This window comes from Ahaetulla prasina, chromosome 3, assembly GCF_028640845.1.
Source record: "Ahaetulla prasina isolate Xishuangbanna chromosome 3, ASM2864084v1, whole genome shotgun sequence".
Lineage (NCBI taxonomy): Eukaryota > Metazoa > Chordata > Lepidosauria > Squamata > Colubridae > Ahaetulla > Ahaetulla prasina.
In genome coordinates, this window is record NC_080541.1 from 72,504,501 (window position 1) to 72,521,794 (window position 17,294).

General features: G+C 36.8%; 1 protein-coding gene across 5 annotated transcripts in view; it reads left to right on the top strand.

Moving 5' to 3' along the window:
* NFATC1 (nuclear factor of activated T cells 1) overlaps positions 1-17,294 on the top strand; it is a 138,174-nt gene that overhangs the window by 66,493 nt on the left and 54,387 nt on the right. For all 5 annotated transcript variants that reach the window (XM_058175265.1, XM_058175264.1, XM_058175263.1 and 2 more), the window contains 3 exons: positions 1,993-2,195; positions 6,172-6,344; positions 6,681-6,821. In XM_058175265.1, the coding sequence (XP_058031248.1) occupies positions 1,993-2,195; positions 6,172-6,344; positions 6,681-6,821 (517 nt within the window). The remainder of the gene's footprint in view (positions 1-1,992; positions 2,196-6,171; positions 6,345-6,680; positions 6,822-17,294) is intronic.

The following is a 17,294-nucleotide window of genomic DNA, read 5'->3' on the forward strand; positions in this document are numbered from 1 at the left end:
ATTCTTTAGCAACATCCAAAGTTCCCATAGAAGCAAATATCTCAGGATTGAAATGTGAAGTTCTTGGTGCTCTCTGAGCTTGGTTGTTTGCTTGCAGATGTTTCATTACACAATCAGATATTATCAGCAGTTCAAGGCATCTGCAGTATTAGGATCCTTAAGAGAATCACAACAATTCAATTTTAGAAAAAAAATAAAATGAGCATGTAATACTCAAATTATGACTTTAATGGAGCCTGTGCATCAAGGTTGTAATTAGTGTAACCGACATTATTTTACAACCTTTTTTATGGCAATCGTTAAACCAATGGAAGTAAATGCCAGGTTTTGGCAAAACAATGTAAAATGCAGAATGCTACAAATGGTCATAAATGTGGCCCAGTTGTTGAGCACTCTAATAATAAATAAGAGTAAATTCCTGGAGCTGAAGTTCATTCTTCTAGAAGATACCAATGTTTTAGTCAGCAGCCAGACTGATGAGGATTCAGAAAATGGTTTTGTATACAACTGTCTATAAGGTCCTTCAGAATTAGGGAGGAGACCTACCTAGCAGTTCACAGAAAGGCAGTAAAAATAAAATAGAAAGATGAGGAAGATTCTTCTCAAATATATTGTACTGGTTGTAGATAGGAAATAGTTCAGTTGCCAGAATTATTTGTAACCCCATCCCTTTCTACTTAATAAGTCTTGGTAAAGAGACACTGAAAATCATGCTTGGTGTAAGAATTACTTTTTATTTGGGCAGAAAGGAAGTAGGAAATATCCCCCTGGTTGGGGAAGGCTGCTTCAGAGAATAAAAGCTCATCCATCCTTTTTCCTATTAAGCCTAGATAATAAAGAGACAGAACCAACAGCCCCAGAGACAGAACCAAACACAACACAAGCTTATCTGTTGATTGACTCCAATTCTGTGTTTTAAGCCAGTTTCCTTCTTGAGATGTCATTCTACAGAAGTGCTGGGATCGTAACTCCTAAACTTAGATCCTCCTTATAGAAACCAGAGGAGTTTCAGTCCCAAGGATTTCTGGAAAGCACTTGGTTGGGGAAAGCATCTCTAAGCTGCTGTCCTAGTCATACCTGGGAAGAGGTCCCATTGAATTAAGTAGGCATAGTCACATGTTTGGCTTTAAAAGGCTCAGCAGAGATGTTGTTATATTGTTTTGGTTTTCTGCATTGTCAGTGTTTGGTTGCATTCTGACTCTCCAAACCAATGGAAGATGAGCTGTAGGCACATAGGAAAGACTAGGGCTTTTTTGTCCCCTAAACCAGAGGTTTCCAACCTTGGCAACTTTAAGACTTGTGGACTTCAACTCCCAGAGTTGATGACATTTCTAGCAATTTAAAGCAGCATTGTTCAAAGCCTCAATGAAACGCTCTAAGTCATGTAAAATAATGAGACATTCCCTAAGTGCACCTTTCTACAAGTAGTCATTGACGTATGACCACAAATTCCATTATTAAGCAAGATAGATGTTAAGTGATTTTGTCCCATTTTGCAACCTTTCTTGTCACAGTTGTTAAGGAATCACTACAGTTTTTAAGTTAAGGGAATCTGACTTCCCCATTGACTTTACTTGTCAGAAGTTCGCAAAAAGTGATCACATGACCCCAGCACACTACAGTCGTCATAAATACGAGCTAGTTGGCAAATGTCTGAATCGTGATCACATGACCATAGGAATGCTGCGATTCTTGTAAGTGTGAAAAACTGCCCTAAATCACTTTTTTCAGTGTCGCTGTGACTTTGAACGGTCACTAAACAAATGGTTGTAAGTCAAGGACTGCCTGTATTGATCCAATATTATATTACTACAAAAAAAACAAAAACCCAAGAGAAAATGAATGTACCCTATTGTCAATAGGTAGGGAGAGATTAACACTTAGCCCTGCCACTGGTTTCTCCTTCAATTAGACTGCCTTTTGTATTAATAAATTCCTAGTTGTGGATATATATATGGTGCTCAGCAGGAACTCTTTATATTCTCTTTCCAGCTACATGGTTACTTAGAAAGTGAACCACTCACACTACAGCTCTTCATCGGGACAGCTGATGACCGCCTGCTGCGGCCCCATGCCTTCTACCAGGTTCATCGGATCACAGGGAAGACTGTTTCCACAACCAGCCACGAAACCATACTTTCCAACACCAAAGTCTTGGAAATTCCACTTTTACCTGAAAACAACATGAAAGCAATGTAAGGCCTGTCTCCTTTTTAATGTCCCGTCTTATACTTTAATTAAATTTTACACGTAAAAGACAACATAAACTAACAAAAGAAAAGGTGTAAAAAGTAAGAACAGAAGAAGTGCAATAAGGTATGAAGAGAAATAAAGGAGAACAAAAATATAAATAATGAATGACTTCCATCTTTCAAGAACATAAGGCACACTTCAATTCAGCTCTTAGTTTAAGACTGTAATACGATGTCCATTTTCCTCAAAAAAAGGAAAGAGGGAAAAAAATCTTTTTAAAAATTATCAATTGTCAAATGCATATGTCAAAATTTGAATTTTTCTCATCTCCAAAAAAGTCCACAAAGGACTTCCAATTATAGATCAATTTCTTCAGTGTTTTATCTCTCACAAGGTCCATTAATGTAAGCATCATTGCCGGTTCTGTCATCTTTATTACCCATTTCTCTATTGTAAGTAGTGTAGGATTTTTTCAATACTGAGTTTATAAAAGTTGTGCTGCAGTTGTCATATATAACAATAAAACACCATATGATTTTTCCAATGTTTACGTTGGAAACATAAGCCCTCACAGTTTTTGATCTGAGTTGTACATTAATTTTCAAGATTTTTTTGAATTACATTGCTAATTTTACTGCAGTATTGCTTAGCTCTTTTGCAAATCTACCAAAGATGGTAGAAGTTTCCTATTTGAGTGTTAAACCTACAGTAACTATTCCTTTATACATTTTAGCCAATTTATCCAGGGATAAGTACTATCTACACATCATTTTGTAAAAGTTGTAACATAATGTAAATTCACTCCCTTCATCCACATGTTTTCCCATTGGTCAATTGAAAAACCTCCTTTTTTATGTCAAAGCATTTGATAGGGTTCTGTCTGTCTTGTTTTTTTAATTAAATTAATAATTATATATATATTTCAAGCTGCAGAATTTGGTCCAAAATCTTTTTACTGTTTTTTTTAATGCTGAATAAAATGTATGAATATTTTATTCAACACTAACAAACACTGGTTGTTGTTCCCTCCCTCCCTCCCTCTCCCCCTCTCTCTCTCACACACACACACACACACACACACACACACACACAAACATATGCTTCCTTGCCATTTAAAATCAGTATATCAGTTACAGAGCTGTAAATATCTCCTACCTCAGCTCCTGTTTTAGGTTCTTAACCTGATACCACCTTATTCCCGCAGTCTATTCTGCAGGAAACAAGTTTGCTAGCATTCTCACAAAGAAAAGAGAAACCGAATGTTGTGTCTCTTGTTAAAGGAAAAATTAAGCAATGTTTGGATTTTTTTGAAGCTGCAACTAAATGAGACACACAAATATTAGGGGAAATATATACAGAATCTTGTCTCGTGGAATGTTTAACCTTCAGACAGTGTTAAGAATGAAAAACTAATCTATTTAATTTGTAAAGAGTGATCATTCTGCCCAAGAGAAATGTGTGCAAGTAGAACCAAAATGGAAGTAAATGCGAATATTTCAAATAAATAATTGTATAGGTTATGATAATTTTCCTAGCCCCAAATTATCTCACTTGAAAAAAGGCAATGTGGCAGGTAGTTATACAATCAAGACCTCACTCCTTTTCTCTGTTGCCATTGTGCACCCGGGTATTGTTAAAAATTGGTTTGTGTGTATTTAGTGTGTATTTTAAATAACATCTGCAAATGTTTTGTAATATTAAATGGCACATGGAGCTGGAGGGCAGGGAGCTAAAATAATAGCAAGGCACATTGTCACAGAAAGTGATCAAGAAAAAAAACTTAGGTACTTATAAAGTGGTACCACATGGAAGCTGTAATCAGAAACATATTTATCCAGCAATCAGACCCAATAAAATGGAAAAACGTGGTTTTGAAAATGGACATACAATTTAAAAATGAATAAAGCAAGCAAATAACTCTGAATCAATATGCCTAAGATTGTATTTTAGTAGTGGCAAGAATATGGCTAAATTTGAGCAAACCATCAATATTCTTACAAAGCAAAATGTGTAAGATAGCATTTAGATATGCACTGTCTAAACAAGATAATACATATTAAGAGAAATTGTTTTTCCTTTTGGCTTGGCTGCAGGATCAGCTTCTTAATCATAATTATTATATATCATTATCAAAATCTCACTGCCTGAAACTCTTAGGACTCACTGGGCAGTAACCGGTTTAGCCTAGTGTCCATTTAATTATATATAAATAGCACTGCAGTTTGCTGGAATGTCAAAATTAATGAAGTATGTGATTCAAACAACTTGGATCAATAAAGCTGTGTTAACATATTTATACTGTTTCTGGAATCGCAGTCCATCTTCCGTCTCAGGAATTGCAGTCCGTCTTCCATCTCAGGAATTGCAGTTATAAGCAGTCAAAGCCTTGAAAGAAAGATTAATCATGAACTACAGTATCTTCTTATTAGTCCCTTTCTCATCCTCTTATCTGAAAGTGTTAATATCCTAAATCTGGGACAGCAAGCACCTAAGACATGAAATGGTCTTAACATTGTGGTAACAACTCCATAGTGCAAATTAGTATTTGCTGTTACATTTACAGTTCAGAATAAACATTGCTAAAAAGGGAATTACCAGAGAATATGGCTATGCTTGAAATGGGCAGCTGTAAAAGGAAATGATGCCGCCAGAAACCATGGTGGCTAGATACCACCAAGCCCAACATGGGCAAGAGCATAAAACAACTGAAAAAAGTTGTACAAGATCAGAAAATGTTGAGAACGGGCCCATAGAATCACCAAGAATCTGACACAGTTGAATGGATAGTAACATCATCATCATAAGCATTGCATTATAGCTCCATGATGCATTTGGCACCAAAGTTCTTGCTAGCTCACTTATAGGATCTCAGACTGTGCAACATCCTGACTTCATTAGCAGTCTTGATTCACCATTAGGAGTGATGATGTTTGGCTGTGTTTCAAATCCAACTGACTTGTTTGCTACCACAGCAACTCATCAAATAGAACATTTTCCCCCCTTTTCTTTTTTTTCCCTGAAAACCAAGACAGAGACAGCTCTGACCATTCTTGATATTTTATAGCAGAAGATTTGTGCCAAATTCTAGTTAAAACTGCTTGTGGGACTGGCTTTATTCCACCAAACCGAATGGCAAGGAGTCAAATTTGTATAAACGTAGCATATGGCCAGCTGTCCTCTGCATTATTGAAATCTAGTTGCTCTTTTCTTGTCTGTCAGGCATATAACAGTCCTGAAATATTTTTATTAGGGAAGATTCACCTATAGAAATTCTGTGTAATAAAACTTCAAAAAGTACAGGCCCTTGAGTGAAAAATATACATGTCAGACATGATTTGAAGTCTTCAAGAAATTTCTGGGCAAATACATAATTTACCCAAGATATGTAATCATTACCTCCCTTCTTTCCTAATTTGAGGCAAACCAGAATTTTCTCTTTCATTGGTATCAGCAAAGAATCATTTGTATTAGTCCTATAAGGCAAAAAGGAAGGAAGGAGAACCTTGGTTTATCAGTATGTCTGAATCAACCTCAAATCCCAGACACTTGAAAGGACAGTAAGGCTACTATAATTGTTCAAACCTGGTTTGCTTCTTCTGAATTCTGAGCTGGAACCAGTTAGCCATTTGTGTTTGCCTATTATTTTCAGTTTATGACATGCTTCGTGGGCTGAGAGCTCCAAGCATGATTTCAGGCACAACCTGGGTTTGTATCTATTCTGTACTTTCAATATGGCAAATGTAACATGATTTTCAAAATCCAAGCCTAAAACTCCAGTGGTTTAATAAATTAATAAGGAATGGAAAAGAGACTTTTTTAATATGTTTAGTTCTGTGAATAAATAATTTAAGAATTCCTTGTGCCCTTTAATTAAATTTTTTCTCTTAAACTAGCTAAGACACACCAACTGTTTAGATGTCACTCTGGACACATGCAACATTTTAAATGGATTGTTTGCTGCTGTTGTTTTCTGAATAGCATTGACTGTGCTGGAATACTGAAACTTAGAAATTCAGACATTGAACTAAGAAAAGGAGAAACTGACATTGGGAGGAAAAATACACGAGTTCGGCTGGTCTTCCGTGTTCATATCCCTCAACCTAATGGGAGAACCCTTTCTTTGCAAGCGTCTTCCAACCCTATTGAATGTTGTAAGTATCTTTTCTTTCTTAGTGTGTTTGTGTTTGGAGTTAAAATGGAAGTTGTTCTGTCACTCTGAATTCCAGAAAAAGAAGTACTTTGTATTCAAAATATTGAATTTCTCTTGGGAATAATTGATGGCAAAAATAAACACACTGTACTGTTCTTCCAAAGAGATCTTGAAATTGGACTAAGGCACAAGTGACTCAGCAACCGTTTCCTCAAATGAAATGCTACTAAAAATTTACAAATGTCGTTTGCCCAAAGTAGAATATTTAAAAAGCCTTAAACCCCAGTATGTGTATATTCATATTTTATTTGTGGTTTTTTTTTTAAATCTCCATCAGCCCAAAGGTCTGCTCAGGAACTGCCTCTGGTTGAAAAGCAGAGCATTGATAGCTACCATGTGATGGGTGGAAAGAAAATAATTCTGAGCGGACACAACTTTCTTCAAGATTCTAAAGTGATATTTGTGGAGAAGGCTCCAGGTATTTAAAACACTACCAATGTTTATGCTTAAGTTGCCAGTGTAAATATACAGCTGCAGTGTTGTACTTTTTAAATCACACTCTCCTATATTATTATTTAGGTCAACTATGTTATAAGCTTTCACGAGTAACTTTATCAGACAGATCCCGAACATGTGCACTTGGAACTAAATTTCATTGTGTTTCTGTTTTTCTAAAATGCATAAAACAAAAATAATTTCTTAATACAATTATTTACACATGTTTGTGTGTGTAAAAGGGTAAAAGGAAGATTTCAATAAGTCTAACTCACAAATTTAGCTCAATTCCTGATTTCTAGACATACTTTTGCTGGATAGAAATAGCTATACACAAAGAGAGGGAAAAAAGCTAGTAGAAAAAAGTAGATAAACAGTATTCATCTTTTCCATTTTGCCCAGCTTTCCAAAAAACGTAGTGAATCTCATTAAGATACAGGTTCTGTTTGCAGAGTATAGGGAGAAGATTACTAAAAGTGGCTTGGAACGAACAATATTTTAACTTTAGCAAAATAATGTTTAGGAATTAGTAACTGTTCATTTTTGAATGCTGACTTTTTTGGTTCCAGATTTGTATCCATTTAATCTCTTGTAGAGATATTAGTCTTTGGGCCTACTTAAACAGCAAACTATATTGTTGGCAGGTGATGGCAAAAATACTGTCTGATTTTTTTAGGGACTGTAATATTATGTGAATACAGGTGAAATTCAGTTATCATCACAGTGACTTTCCTGAAGTGATCTCTATGTACTGATGATGTTAGATGAAGTTTAGCATCATCAGTATGATTTTAAATATCTCTCTTGATACCCAGCAGGCTCCTGATTCACCTGACTATTAATTTGATTAAAATATTATTTTCATTTAATACAATGGAAAGCTGGGATATGGAATAAATAATCTAAATTCCAACTATCTTCATTTTCCAGAAATTTTTTGGGTGTCCCAAAGATTCTCCTGGAAAATGAAAATGGTCAGCTGTAGCCAAATGTTTTGTTTGGAAGGGTGTTTATCTGCCCCATTCCCAAAAAAAGAGCAAAAGTAGCAAGGGTACATTAACGGATGCTTTTCAACTAGTTCTGGCCCTAGCAAATGTTTGTGAATGGACGCTGCATCAGCCATCTTGTGACAGAACCCACAGCGTGGTCTCTAAAATCTAAATCTATCATCCCACCTCAAATTGGGGATCCTTTGTCTGGGGTTATAAGATCTAGCCACTAATATGATATCTGTGGGTAAATAGTTGAATTGAAAATCTAATTTGTCTATCTTTTGTGCACATGTAGTTATTGTAAGTAAAATATACTTAATGAATAAATTGAAGTCTCTTATTACCAGGTTAAAGTAATTGAAAAACCAAGTACCTCACTTAGCCAGGAATATAAGGAGAGCCAGCAGGAGATACAGAAAATTATCTCTGAGAATTAAATTAAAGTTTGTGTGCGTTTTGTGATAGAGGGAGGGAAGAACTTTGTCAACCATTATAGAAAGCAAAACAGATTTAATAAAAGCACCAGAATACAAAATCATTTATAATCTATCCCTATAAAGATTGTGTTCATTATACTATAGTTTATGTACTCTCTATGTAATTATACATTCTTTTATATAATTTAATAAACATATATTTGGAGAATACATAACAAATCACCTTCTTGTGTAGATTATCTAAAAACAAACTCCTGATTAGAAAGAATTTCCATCCTGGGCTCTGTAAATATTTTTATTCAAATTCTCTATTTTAAGTAGAGAATAAGAATTTGTTTCTTGTGCTGCATATCATTGTGTTTTTTATTCTATTCTTATTTATTTTAATATATGGAAAGCTGTAAAACTACTTAAATAGTTAGCAAAGTCCATTAATGACAGCAAGTAAATCTCAAGAAATTAGTTTTCCCTCAACAATAAAAAAGAAAATAAATTATAATATTATAATTTTAATTAGAATAGAGCTGGAAGGGGTCTTGGAGGTCTTCTAGTCCAGGGGTCTCCAACCTTGATCCCTTTAAGACTTGTGGACTTCAACTCTCAGAGTTCCTCAGCCAGCTTTGCTGGCTGAGGGACTCTGGGATTTGAAGTCCACAAGTCTTAAAGGGACCAAGGTTGGAGACCCCTGTTCTAGTCCAACCCCCTGCTCAAGCAGGAGACCGTATATTATTTCAGACAAGTGGCTGTCCAATCTCTTTTTTTAAAGCCTCCAGCGATGAAGCATCTATAACTTCTGAAAGCAAGCTGTTCCACTGGTTAACTGTCCTCACTGTTAGGAAGTTGGAAACTTTGTTATTAACTACTCATTTAAGATGGCCAAGCTACACCAAAAGTTTGGCTAGAAGTGGAGTGCAAAGACATATATTTCTAGGGACAAGTTACACCAATTTTTGCCTGACTTTTTCCAACCTGAACTTCCTCCTCTTCCTCTTCTGGAAAGCTCTATTTTCATCTGCAAGGATCTGAAAACATCCGATGCTTTTCAGGATCTTCTCAGTCTGCTATTTTAGAATCAAACTGCTAGAAGAATTGGGAGTTGAGTAAAAATAACGCAGGCAAAGAGGAGCTTAAAAAGGCAGCTAAATAAATGGGGTAGTGGGATTATAAAAAGCCAGGGTCAATGAAGGCAAGAATGAAGAGGAACAATTTTTTTAAAGCTTTCTTGTTTTGGAAAGAGTTTCTGTGATGCTGGCACAAATGAGGCATTGTACAGCTGTTTGCTGAACCCCCTGAACTTTAAGCTGTCTCCTGAAATGTTCAAACTTCTACCAGTCCTTCGAAGAAGGCTGTGATAATTAGGACCGTTCCACCCTCAGCATTCATTGATTGCAGTACCATACTGTTAGCCTTACTGTTCTTAACTGTGCAATATGTTAGAAGGACATGCATTTTGCATGTAAGGCAGTCTTGTCTACTCTCAGATGGAGCTACAGCAGGGGTGAAATCCTACGGGTTTGGGAGAACCGCTAGGGATTATGGGCATCAGTTCGCCGAACCGGTAGTAATTACCCCTCCTTGGCCCCATCCACCCACGCCCCGCCGGTCACCGCTCACCTCTTCCGGCCACTCGATATTCCACAGAATTCAATGTTAAATGCAGCAGAGAAAATGCTAACTTTTCTCCCTCCATTCAGAACAGAGCTGCTGCAGCCTGTTCCTTTTAAGGTAGTGCCCAGGAGGGAGGGGGATGGTGGGGGACCAGGTGGAATGAAGCCGTTTTTGTGAAAGGAAAATGGGGAAGGGGATTTTCTTGGCTGTCATCCATTCCTCAATCTCAGCACAGACTGAAGGAAGGATGGTAGGCAGGAATATTCCCCTCCCCATTTTCCTGCCATTCACAACAAGGAATGTCTGGGAGGGGAGGGGAGGGGCCGGTGAGGAGCCCCTCAAAGTGAGTGATGTTGAGTTAGCGAGGCCCACCTAGTCACATGACTTCCCCCCAACAAGCCATGGCCACAGAACCAGTAGGGGAAAATTTTTAATTTCACTCCTGAGCTACAGTATCATTTGGAGATGCAGGCTGACCAAGGCAGACCCATGCTTTCTTATATTATTTTTTCAAGTAACAGATAATGCATAAAGATAACCCAAGAGGGTATTTTCAGTTGTGAAGTTAACAAAGAGAGTTATGTGGAAAAGAAGAGCAGAAAGGGGCAGGCTAAAATGTGACTAGACATTTCCAGATTCTTCTGGAAAATCTAATCGGAGAGTGTTACAGGTTGTGTAGAAGAAAAGCATTGGAGCAGTGTTTTGATAGAACAAATTATATTTATTTCTTTGATTGATGGTTAAAGCTACCTGCCAATTAGTCAACAATACCAAGAACACCGTGGTCTGAAATAGCAATGTACGGCAGTAATCTTTATCTTGTTTGGACTACAACAATTCCCATTATCTCCACCCAGCATAGCTATAGGGGATGGAGTTCTGGTAGTATAGCTTCGTCAAAACTTTAAAGATTTCTTTATTAAAATATATGATCCGGATTCTGATTAAAATATTCTTACAAAATATTTCCATCAGATAGTAAATATAATGGCCTAGTGTATAATCTGATAGGTAACCATATTATAGTTTAAACTGCAATAATTGGTTTCACCTTTTCAAGTAAACCAAAACCAAACAAACAAAATTGTGGTTTCTGTTGTATAATCTAAATAATGAACCAATTATAGTATGTATAATAATGTCATTCTACATTTCAATATTTCTATTAAAAGTAAGCCAAAGTTCTTTAATCAGACAGGTTGCTATGCATAGGAAATAATACAGTTTAATACATCATTTTTAAATCTTTACATGTTTGACAAAGAGGCCAGGGTTTTCTTTCTTTTGTGAGTTTAGTGATGGCATTGCTAAAGACTTCTTTTTAAAGTTATTATTTGGTGTACATTTGGTTTGCTAAATGGGTATCGATGTTTTAAGTTGTTATTGCTAATGAATATGATTTCTAAAAATGATACTAATTGGTTATGCAGACACCCCCCTGGATATTTGTAATTGACTGAACATTATTTTGTGCTGAAGTCTTGAACTATGCCTGCCGTTCTGGGCTATCTTTCAGCTGCTGTGATCTCCTGAGAAATGGCATTATTCTTGCATAGAAAGAGAAAAGGGAAGGGTTGGCCTGCCTTAACAATGACTCATATGAAAGGGAATCCCTGAAGAACGATCAAGTCCATTCTTGAACTTGAAGTCAACAGCAGAAACGTGCTTTCAGTTTAACTCCTTGAACACAGTTTTTTGGCAAACAAGTTTAAGATCCAGGAACGTTAATGTTACCTATGGTGTTCTTACTTGAAATGGGATGGCTAGGTTTTGTTGCTTTTTTTTTTTAGCTAAAATGGGTACATGAGTTGCAAAGGGGCTCATCTCAAACCAAATTAATTTCTAAGTGACAGTGGTGGAGGAAGATTGCTATCCTGCAAGAGAGACGCAGCTTTCTTCAGAAGCATGCTGTCATTTCCTGAGACATGCTATAGTGTTGTTGAAAGAATTATGGTGTTGATATTTATTGCTTGTGCATGGAGCTATTTTTCCAGTGATGAAATTCAATATTAAATACGCATTCAAGAACTTGATCGCCCACTTGTAAAGAGAGCAAAAGAGAAAGTGTCTGTTCTGTTCTAAAGGTTCAGCTTTCTTAAAATGTTATTTTATTTCCAGCAATGATTTCAGTGGTTAATTTTATTTCCATGGATTTTTTTTTAATTTGGTGCTATTGTTCAGTCTTCTTCACCATTTTAATTTAAAGTAGATTTGTGTGACTTTAAGAAGAAATAATGAGTGATTTGTAAGTTCTTGTAATATTCTTGTAATATTAATCTAATTAATTTATTTTCCAATGTAAACATCCACAACTATAAACTACCAAAACTCTTATGTCTGTAATCTTCAGTTGGCAAAAATGGAATACATAGAGCAACAATTATTGAATGAAGATAACTCAAATGGGCTAATTTACAAAACACATGACTCCCGTGGGAATGACATTTGGGGAAATTGTGACCTCTTCAGTGTCAGATGTCTTCCAACTACATTTTTCAGAAACCCATAGATTGCATGGCACAAGGGAGAGGAAGAGGACCATATTTCTTTCCCACTTTCCCCTGGCCATGCACCCAGTGAGTTGATAGCTAGATCCAATAGGCAAGCAGCAATTGGCTGCTTTGGAACTGAGGTTGAAATTTGAAATCTCTTAATTGTTGTGGGTGGGAAGGGAAAGACAGATGAGTGGCTTGGAGGCCTCCTGGTGAAGTAGGGCTGGCTGAGGTGTGACCAGCAAGCAGAGGTGAGCCCCCTTCCTCCCTAGAGGGTGAAGGCCCTTGAAGACATGCCAGAAAAGAGAGTGGGAGTGCAATTTCCTTTCTTCTCCCTGTCCCAGCAAACTGACAAGAGTTTCATGGGTCAGTCAAGTTAGAGGAGGTGTTATTTCCAACACATCCTGCCAACTATCCACAAGCACAGTCAGTGTGGAAACTGGTAGAAAGTTGGAAGTTACTCCTTCTGCTTTTCTGCCCGTCCTTGATCATTCTCTGCTTAAGGATCACTGAAAAGGATCACCGAAAAGGATGAAACGATGGGATATGGGTAGTCTAGCCTAGCATTTACTAAAGACGATCTTGCGGAATGAGTTCATGCAATGGAAAGTACTTACTTTCTAGTCTCTTGACAATGTTCATGCCCTTCTCGGAAACTATTCCAGTTTTTCTGATTTTTTTTTAAAGTGGGGGGCCTAGAATTGGACATAGTACTCATGTCAGAATGTCCAAAGCAGAATAAAGTAGACCTATTGCTTCCTTTGAATTGAAAATGATTCTTCTCAATCCGACCTAAAATTACATTTGCCTTTTTTGCAGCTGTGTCATGCTGCTGACTCATAGGGCGTTTTCAATGAAATACTATTACAAAATATTTTTCATACATGTTATTACCAAGCCAGGTATCCTCCATCCCGTACTTGCACACCTGATTTTTTGTTTCCTAAGGGAATAACTTTGTACTTTGTTAAATTGCATCATATTACTTTCAGGCCATTTCTTTAGCAAGATCATTTTGAATTTTATTATCTCTTAAATTATTAAGTTTCCTACCCTAATTTGGGTCATCTGCAGATGTTATAAGCATTTCCTCCACTGACAAAATATTGAAGAATAGAGGGCACAGTATTTAATCCTGTGCCATGCTCAATCGGTCTCTTCAGTTTGAAGCACTATTGATGAGCGCACTTTGAGTGCAGTTTTTGAGCCAGCTGTGTGTATTCATTTAATTGTCATGCCATTCAGCCCACACTTAATTAGTTTGCTAATCAGAATATCATGGAGTACTATTTAAAATGCTTTGCTGAAATCAAGATATATTATGTCTATAGCATTCCCACAATAGGGTTACTCAATCAATAATTAATTATTAGATTAGTCTGGCAAGAGTTGTTCTTGACAAATCCATGGAGATTAATTACATAATTTTCAAAATACGTACAGATCAATCTGTTTATGATTGATTGTAGACTCATCACAGATATCAGTGCCAGATTGACTGGTTTGTAGTTCTCCAGTTCCTCTTTTTTCCTTTTTTGAAGGCAACTCTTTTTGAAAATAGTACTGTATTAGCATTTATTAAACTTAGTTCTTTTCTTGCAGATATTTCATTACCAGGCTAAGTAACATCACCAGTGCATCAAATATATCAAATATATTTACAGTTTGAAGCAATTTGACTGTATGACTGTGTTAATTCTCTTTCAATATGTCCCCAGTGAATTTTTGCTCTTTATTTAAAGTGCTTTCTTTAGCCTGAATGACTTCTGGAAAAGTTTATTCAGAATAATAACAATACACTTTATCCTCAGATTTACAAACTAAAATGAAACAGCATGAAAAGAAAAAAGATGTCAAGTATTATTTATGTATTTATTATTATACCCTCTGTCATACAAATGGCTATTCGCCAGCCACAAGGAAGTGTTGCTTTCTTTGCTTCCTCTGTCTCAGTATTTTAGTTATCTGAGATGAATGATAGTAAAAATTATGATGGACTCCGGCATTCCATAAATCAAATAAATATATCCCTCCCCGCTTTTTAGAACAGGATGCTAATAGGAACAATATCTGCCATGGGATCAGATCCATGGACAAAACTTTTTATTTGCTTTTAACTAGTGTAGTATATTATATTCAATGAGACACAAGTTTTCATAGAAAATTAAGGCAGTTGGTGGTTAGAATAATGCCATTCCTATATTCTGTTTTTAGCACCATTTTCTGTAGCTCTACTAAAGGAAAAGAGCATTTTGCTTCTGCAGGTTAAATTACATGGGTTAAGGTTTATAAAAATGATGATGATTTAAAAATGTACTTAAAAATAAACTAAACCTAGGTCCCTCAGTTAATATAATGGTATTTGGATACAGATTGAGCAACAGTAGAGATTTTCTTCTGTACTGCTACATTAGAAGGCTGAAAATTTGGCATCTGTTTTGATGAGAGGAGATGTGGAGACCAGTGAGCAGACTTTTGGCTGCGCTCCATTTGGTAAAAGATCTTACGTTCCCAGAGATCTTTCCACTGGTCTTTCCATTGCCAGTAGCAGTCACAGTTTAAGGGGCAATTGGCCCAAAAAGAATCAAGTTTCAGACTGGTAGTGAAGCTGTAGTTCGCATAATAAACCAAGTGGCAGAATAATCCCTTGAACACATACTTTATATGCATAATGTTGTTTTCTATGTCTGGCTCTCAAATGGAGTCTACCACACCCTTTTCATTTGCTGTTGTTTAAATTTCTGGATCAACTCACACACTACTGGCCTAAAAGCTTCTGCCAAGTAACTGCCAGAAACTGAGAATTACATACTTCAGAACACATGGAAGAAAAAGAAGATGATGATGATGATGAAGATGCCATTAAGATGAAAGTCATTTGTATCTTCATCCCAGCATTGCTCAGGGTGAAAAATGGTATCTGGCTTACCAGAAACATATCTTTAACAGGGTGTTTCGTTAGATGATGGAATCATTTCTCTGTAGAATCCATTAACTCCTCTAGACTTAGATTACTAGACTTAGCTAGTAAGAAATTGACTAGATTCTCCTAAATTTGTAACATGTAAAAAGAGATAATATGGGATGCTTTCCATACAGATGATATAATGCAATCATTACTCACCCTATGGGAGCCTTTCCTAACACAGTGCTTGCTAGTTGAGGATTACGGGGGGAACAGCAAAAGGCATCCGGAAAACTAAAGGGCATTGTGCTGTGCTTTTCGTAGATATGTTAAGACCAGATATTATTTTAAATAGCTGTATTGCTTAATCAGTTTTGGGATGAAAGGATAATTTTTAAAGCAAAAGGTAAGTATAATCTGGATTTTAAATGAAACTATTTTAAGACCTGGATGAATATTGGGCAGTGCTAAATGATTGGTTCTAAAGAATATTTACCAAATAATAATTGTGAATGCTTCTTTTGTTATTAAAAGCTACACTCAAATACTCTGGATTACAGAAGCCTTTCCTACTTTAATTTTTTTTCTCTGTAAATATTTTATTTCTTCCTCACTTTTCTCCTCCAGGAAAACCCAACTTTTCCCTGTTATCTTCACAACTATGCCATGAAATAGGTTAGATTAAGATTGAATGACAGCATCAAGTAATTTAGCTGTACATAAACTGAGTTTGATCTTGCAACCAGAGCTTCGGGGTCCATGATCTTTCTTCAGCATAACCACATGAGGATAGTCTCGAACAGTGATGGGGAACCTTTTTGGCACCGAGTGCCAAAAAGGGAGCACTTCGCGCATGCACACACGCTGATCAGCTGGTCAGCGCACATGCTCACGCCGGAAAATGGAAGACCAGCTCTTCCGGTTTCCACCACTGACACAAGCACAAAGGCTAGCTGATTTGTCGCGTGCACATGCATGCCAGAAACCCAGAAGAGGAACAGGCACCGCCACGGGTGCCAGATGACATGGCTCCACGTACCACTTCAGGCATAAGTTCATCATCTTGGGTCTAGAAATTCTGAGGTTTCAAATAACATGGGTGTTAAGAGAGAAGGCAGACAAACTGTAGTTGCTATTTGTGCTAGATGAAGGCAATTTCAACCAGAAAGCCTTAGGTAAAGAATTACCTAAACCTTCCCCCACTTAATCCCTTCCAAATTCTTCTGAGAACTCCTACTCTGCATGGCCATTGTTATCCTCTTATATGGTGGTGCTATTTTCTGCTGTTGCTTTGCAAACTTATTTTGTTCAAGGAAGCTGCTGATTTAGCCATTTTTATCTCTTGAGAATTTACGGTGTCTCCAAGCACAGGTATCACACACACCTGTTGTCATGGCTTTAAGCTTGATTTCCTGTCATCTCACTTGAGCACTGGCCTTTCCTTTAGGATTTAATCACAAGACTACAGCTCATTAAGAAGTGAGATCTGAGGAGTTAAAAAGAGGCAGCTGCCATTTAGAAGCCAGGTAAGGCCAAGAGCCTTGGAAAGAAGCTGCCAGTTTTTAAAAGGCACATAGGCAGCTTTTCACACATGTACAGCTGTGATCTGTGGTGCTAAAGCAGTGCTGGGCAGAATCCAGACATAGCTGTACATGAAAGATTAAGAATGGCTATCACTGCCTGTGGCAAATTTGATGGGGTTGCTAACTGATACTGTGGGGATGGAAGAATATGTGTGGCAGCTGCCAATAAAGGTGTGGTTAATGATCATCCCATTACTGTGATTGGCTTCTTCCTAGCTTCTCATATTGCCAACACTGATTTATAAATTCAAAAGTACTGATAAGTTGTTTTTTCTTCACTGTTGATACTAATTAAACAAGCTTTGCGTGCAAAGTCTTTGTGGCCTGTGAAGCCTAATAACTTACCCACAATCATTTTAAAATGACTTTGGAACATGTGCTCTGTTGCATGAGAATTAGATGTGCAAGAGCAGAATTCAAATCTCAGTTCCAATTAAAT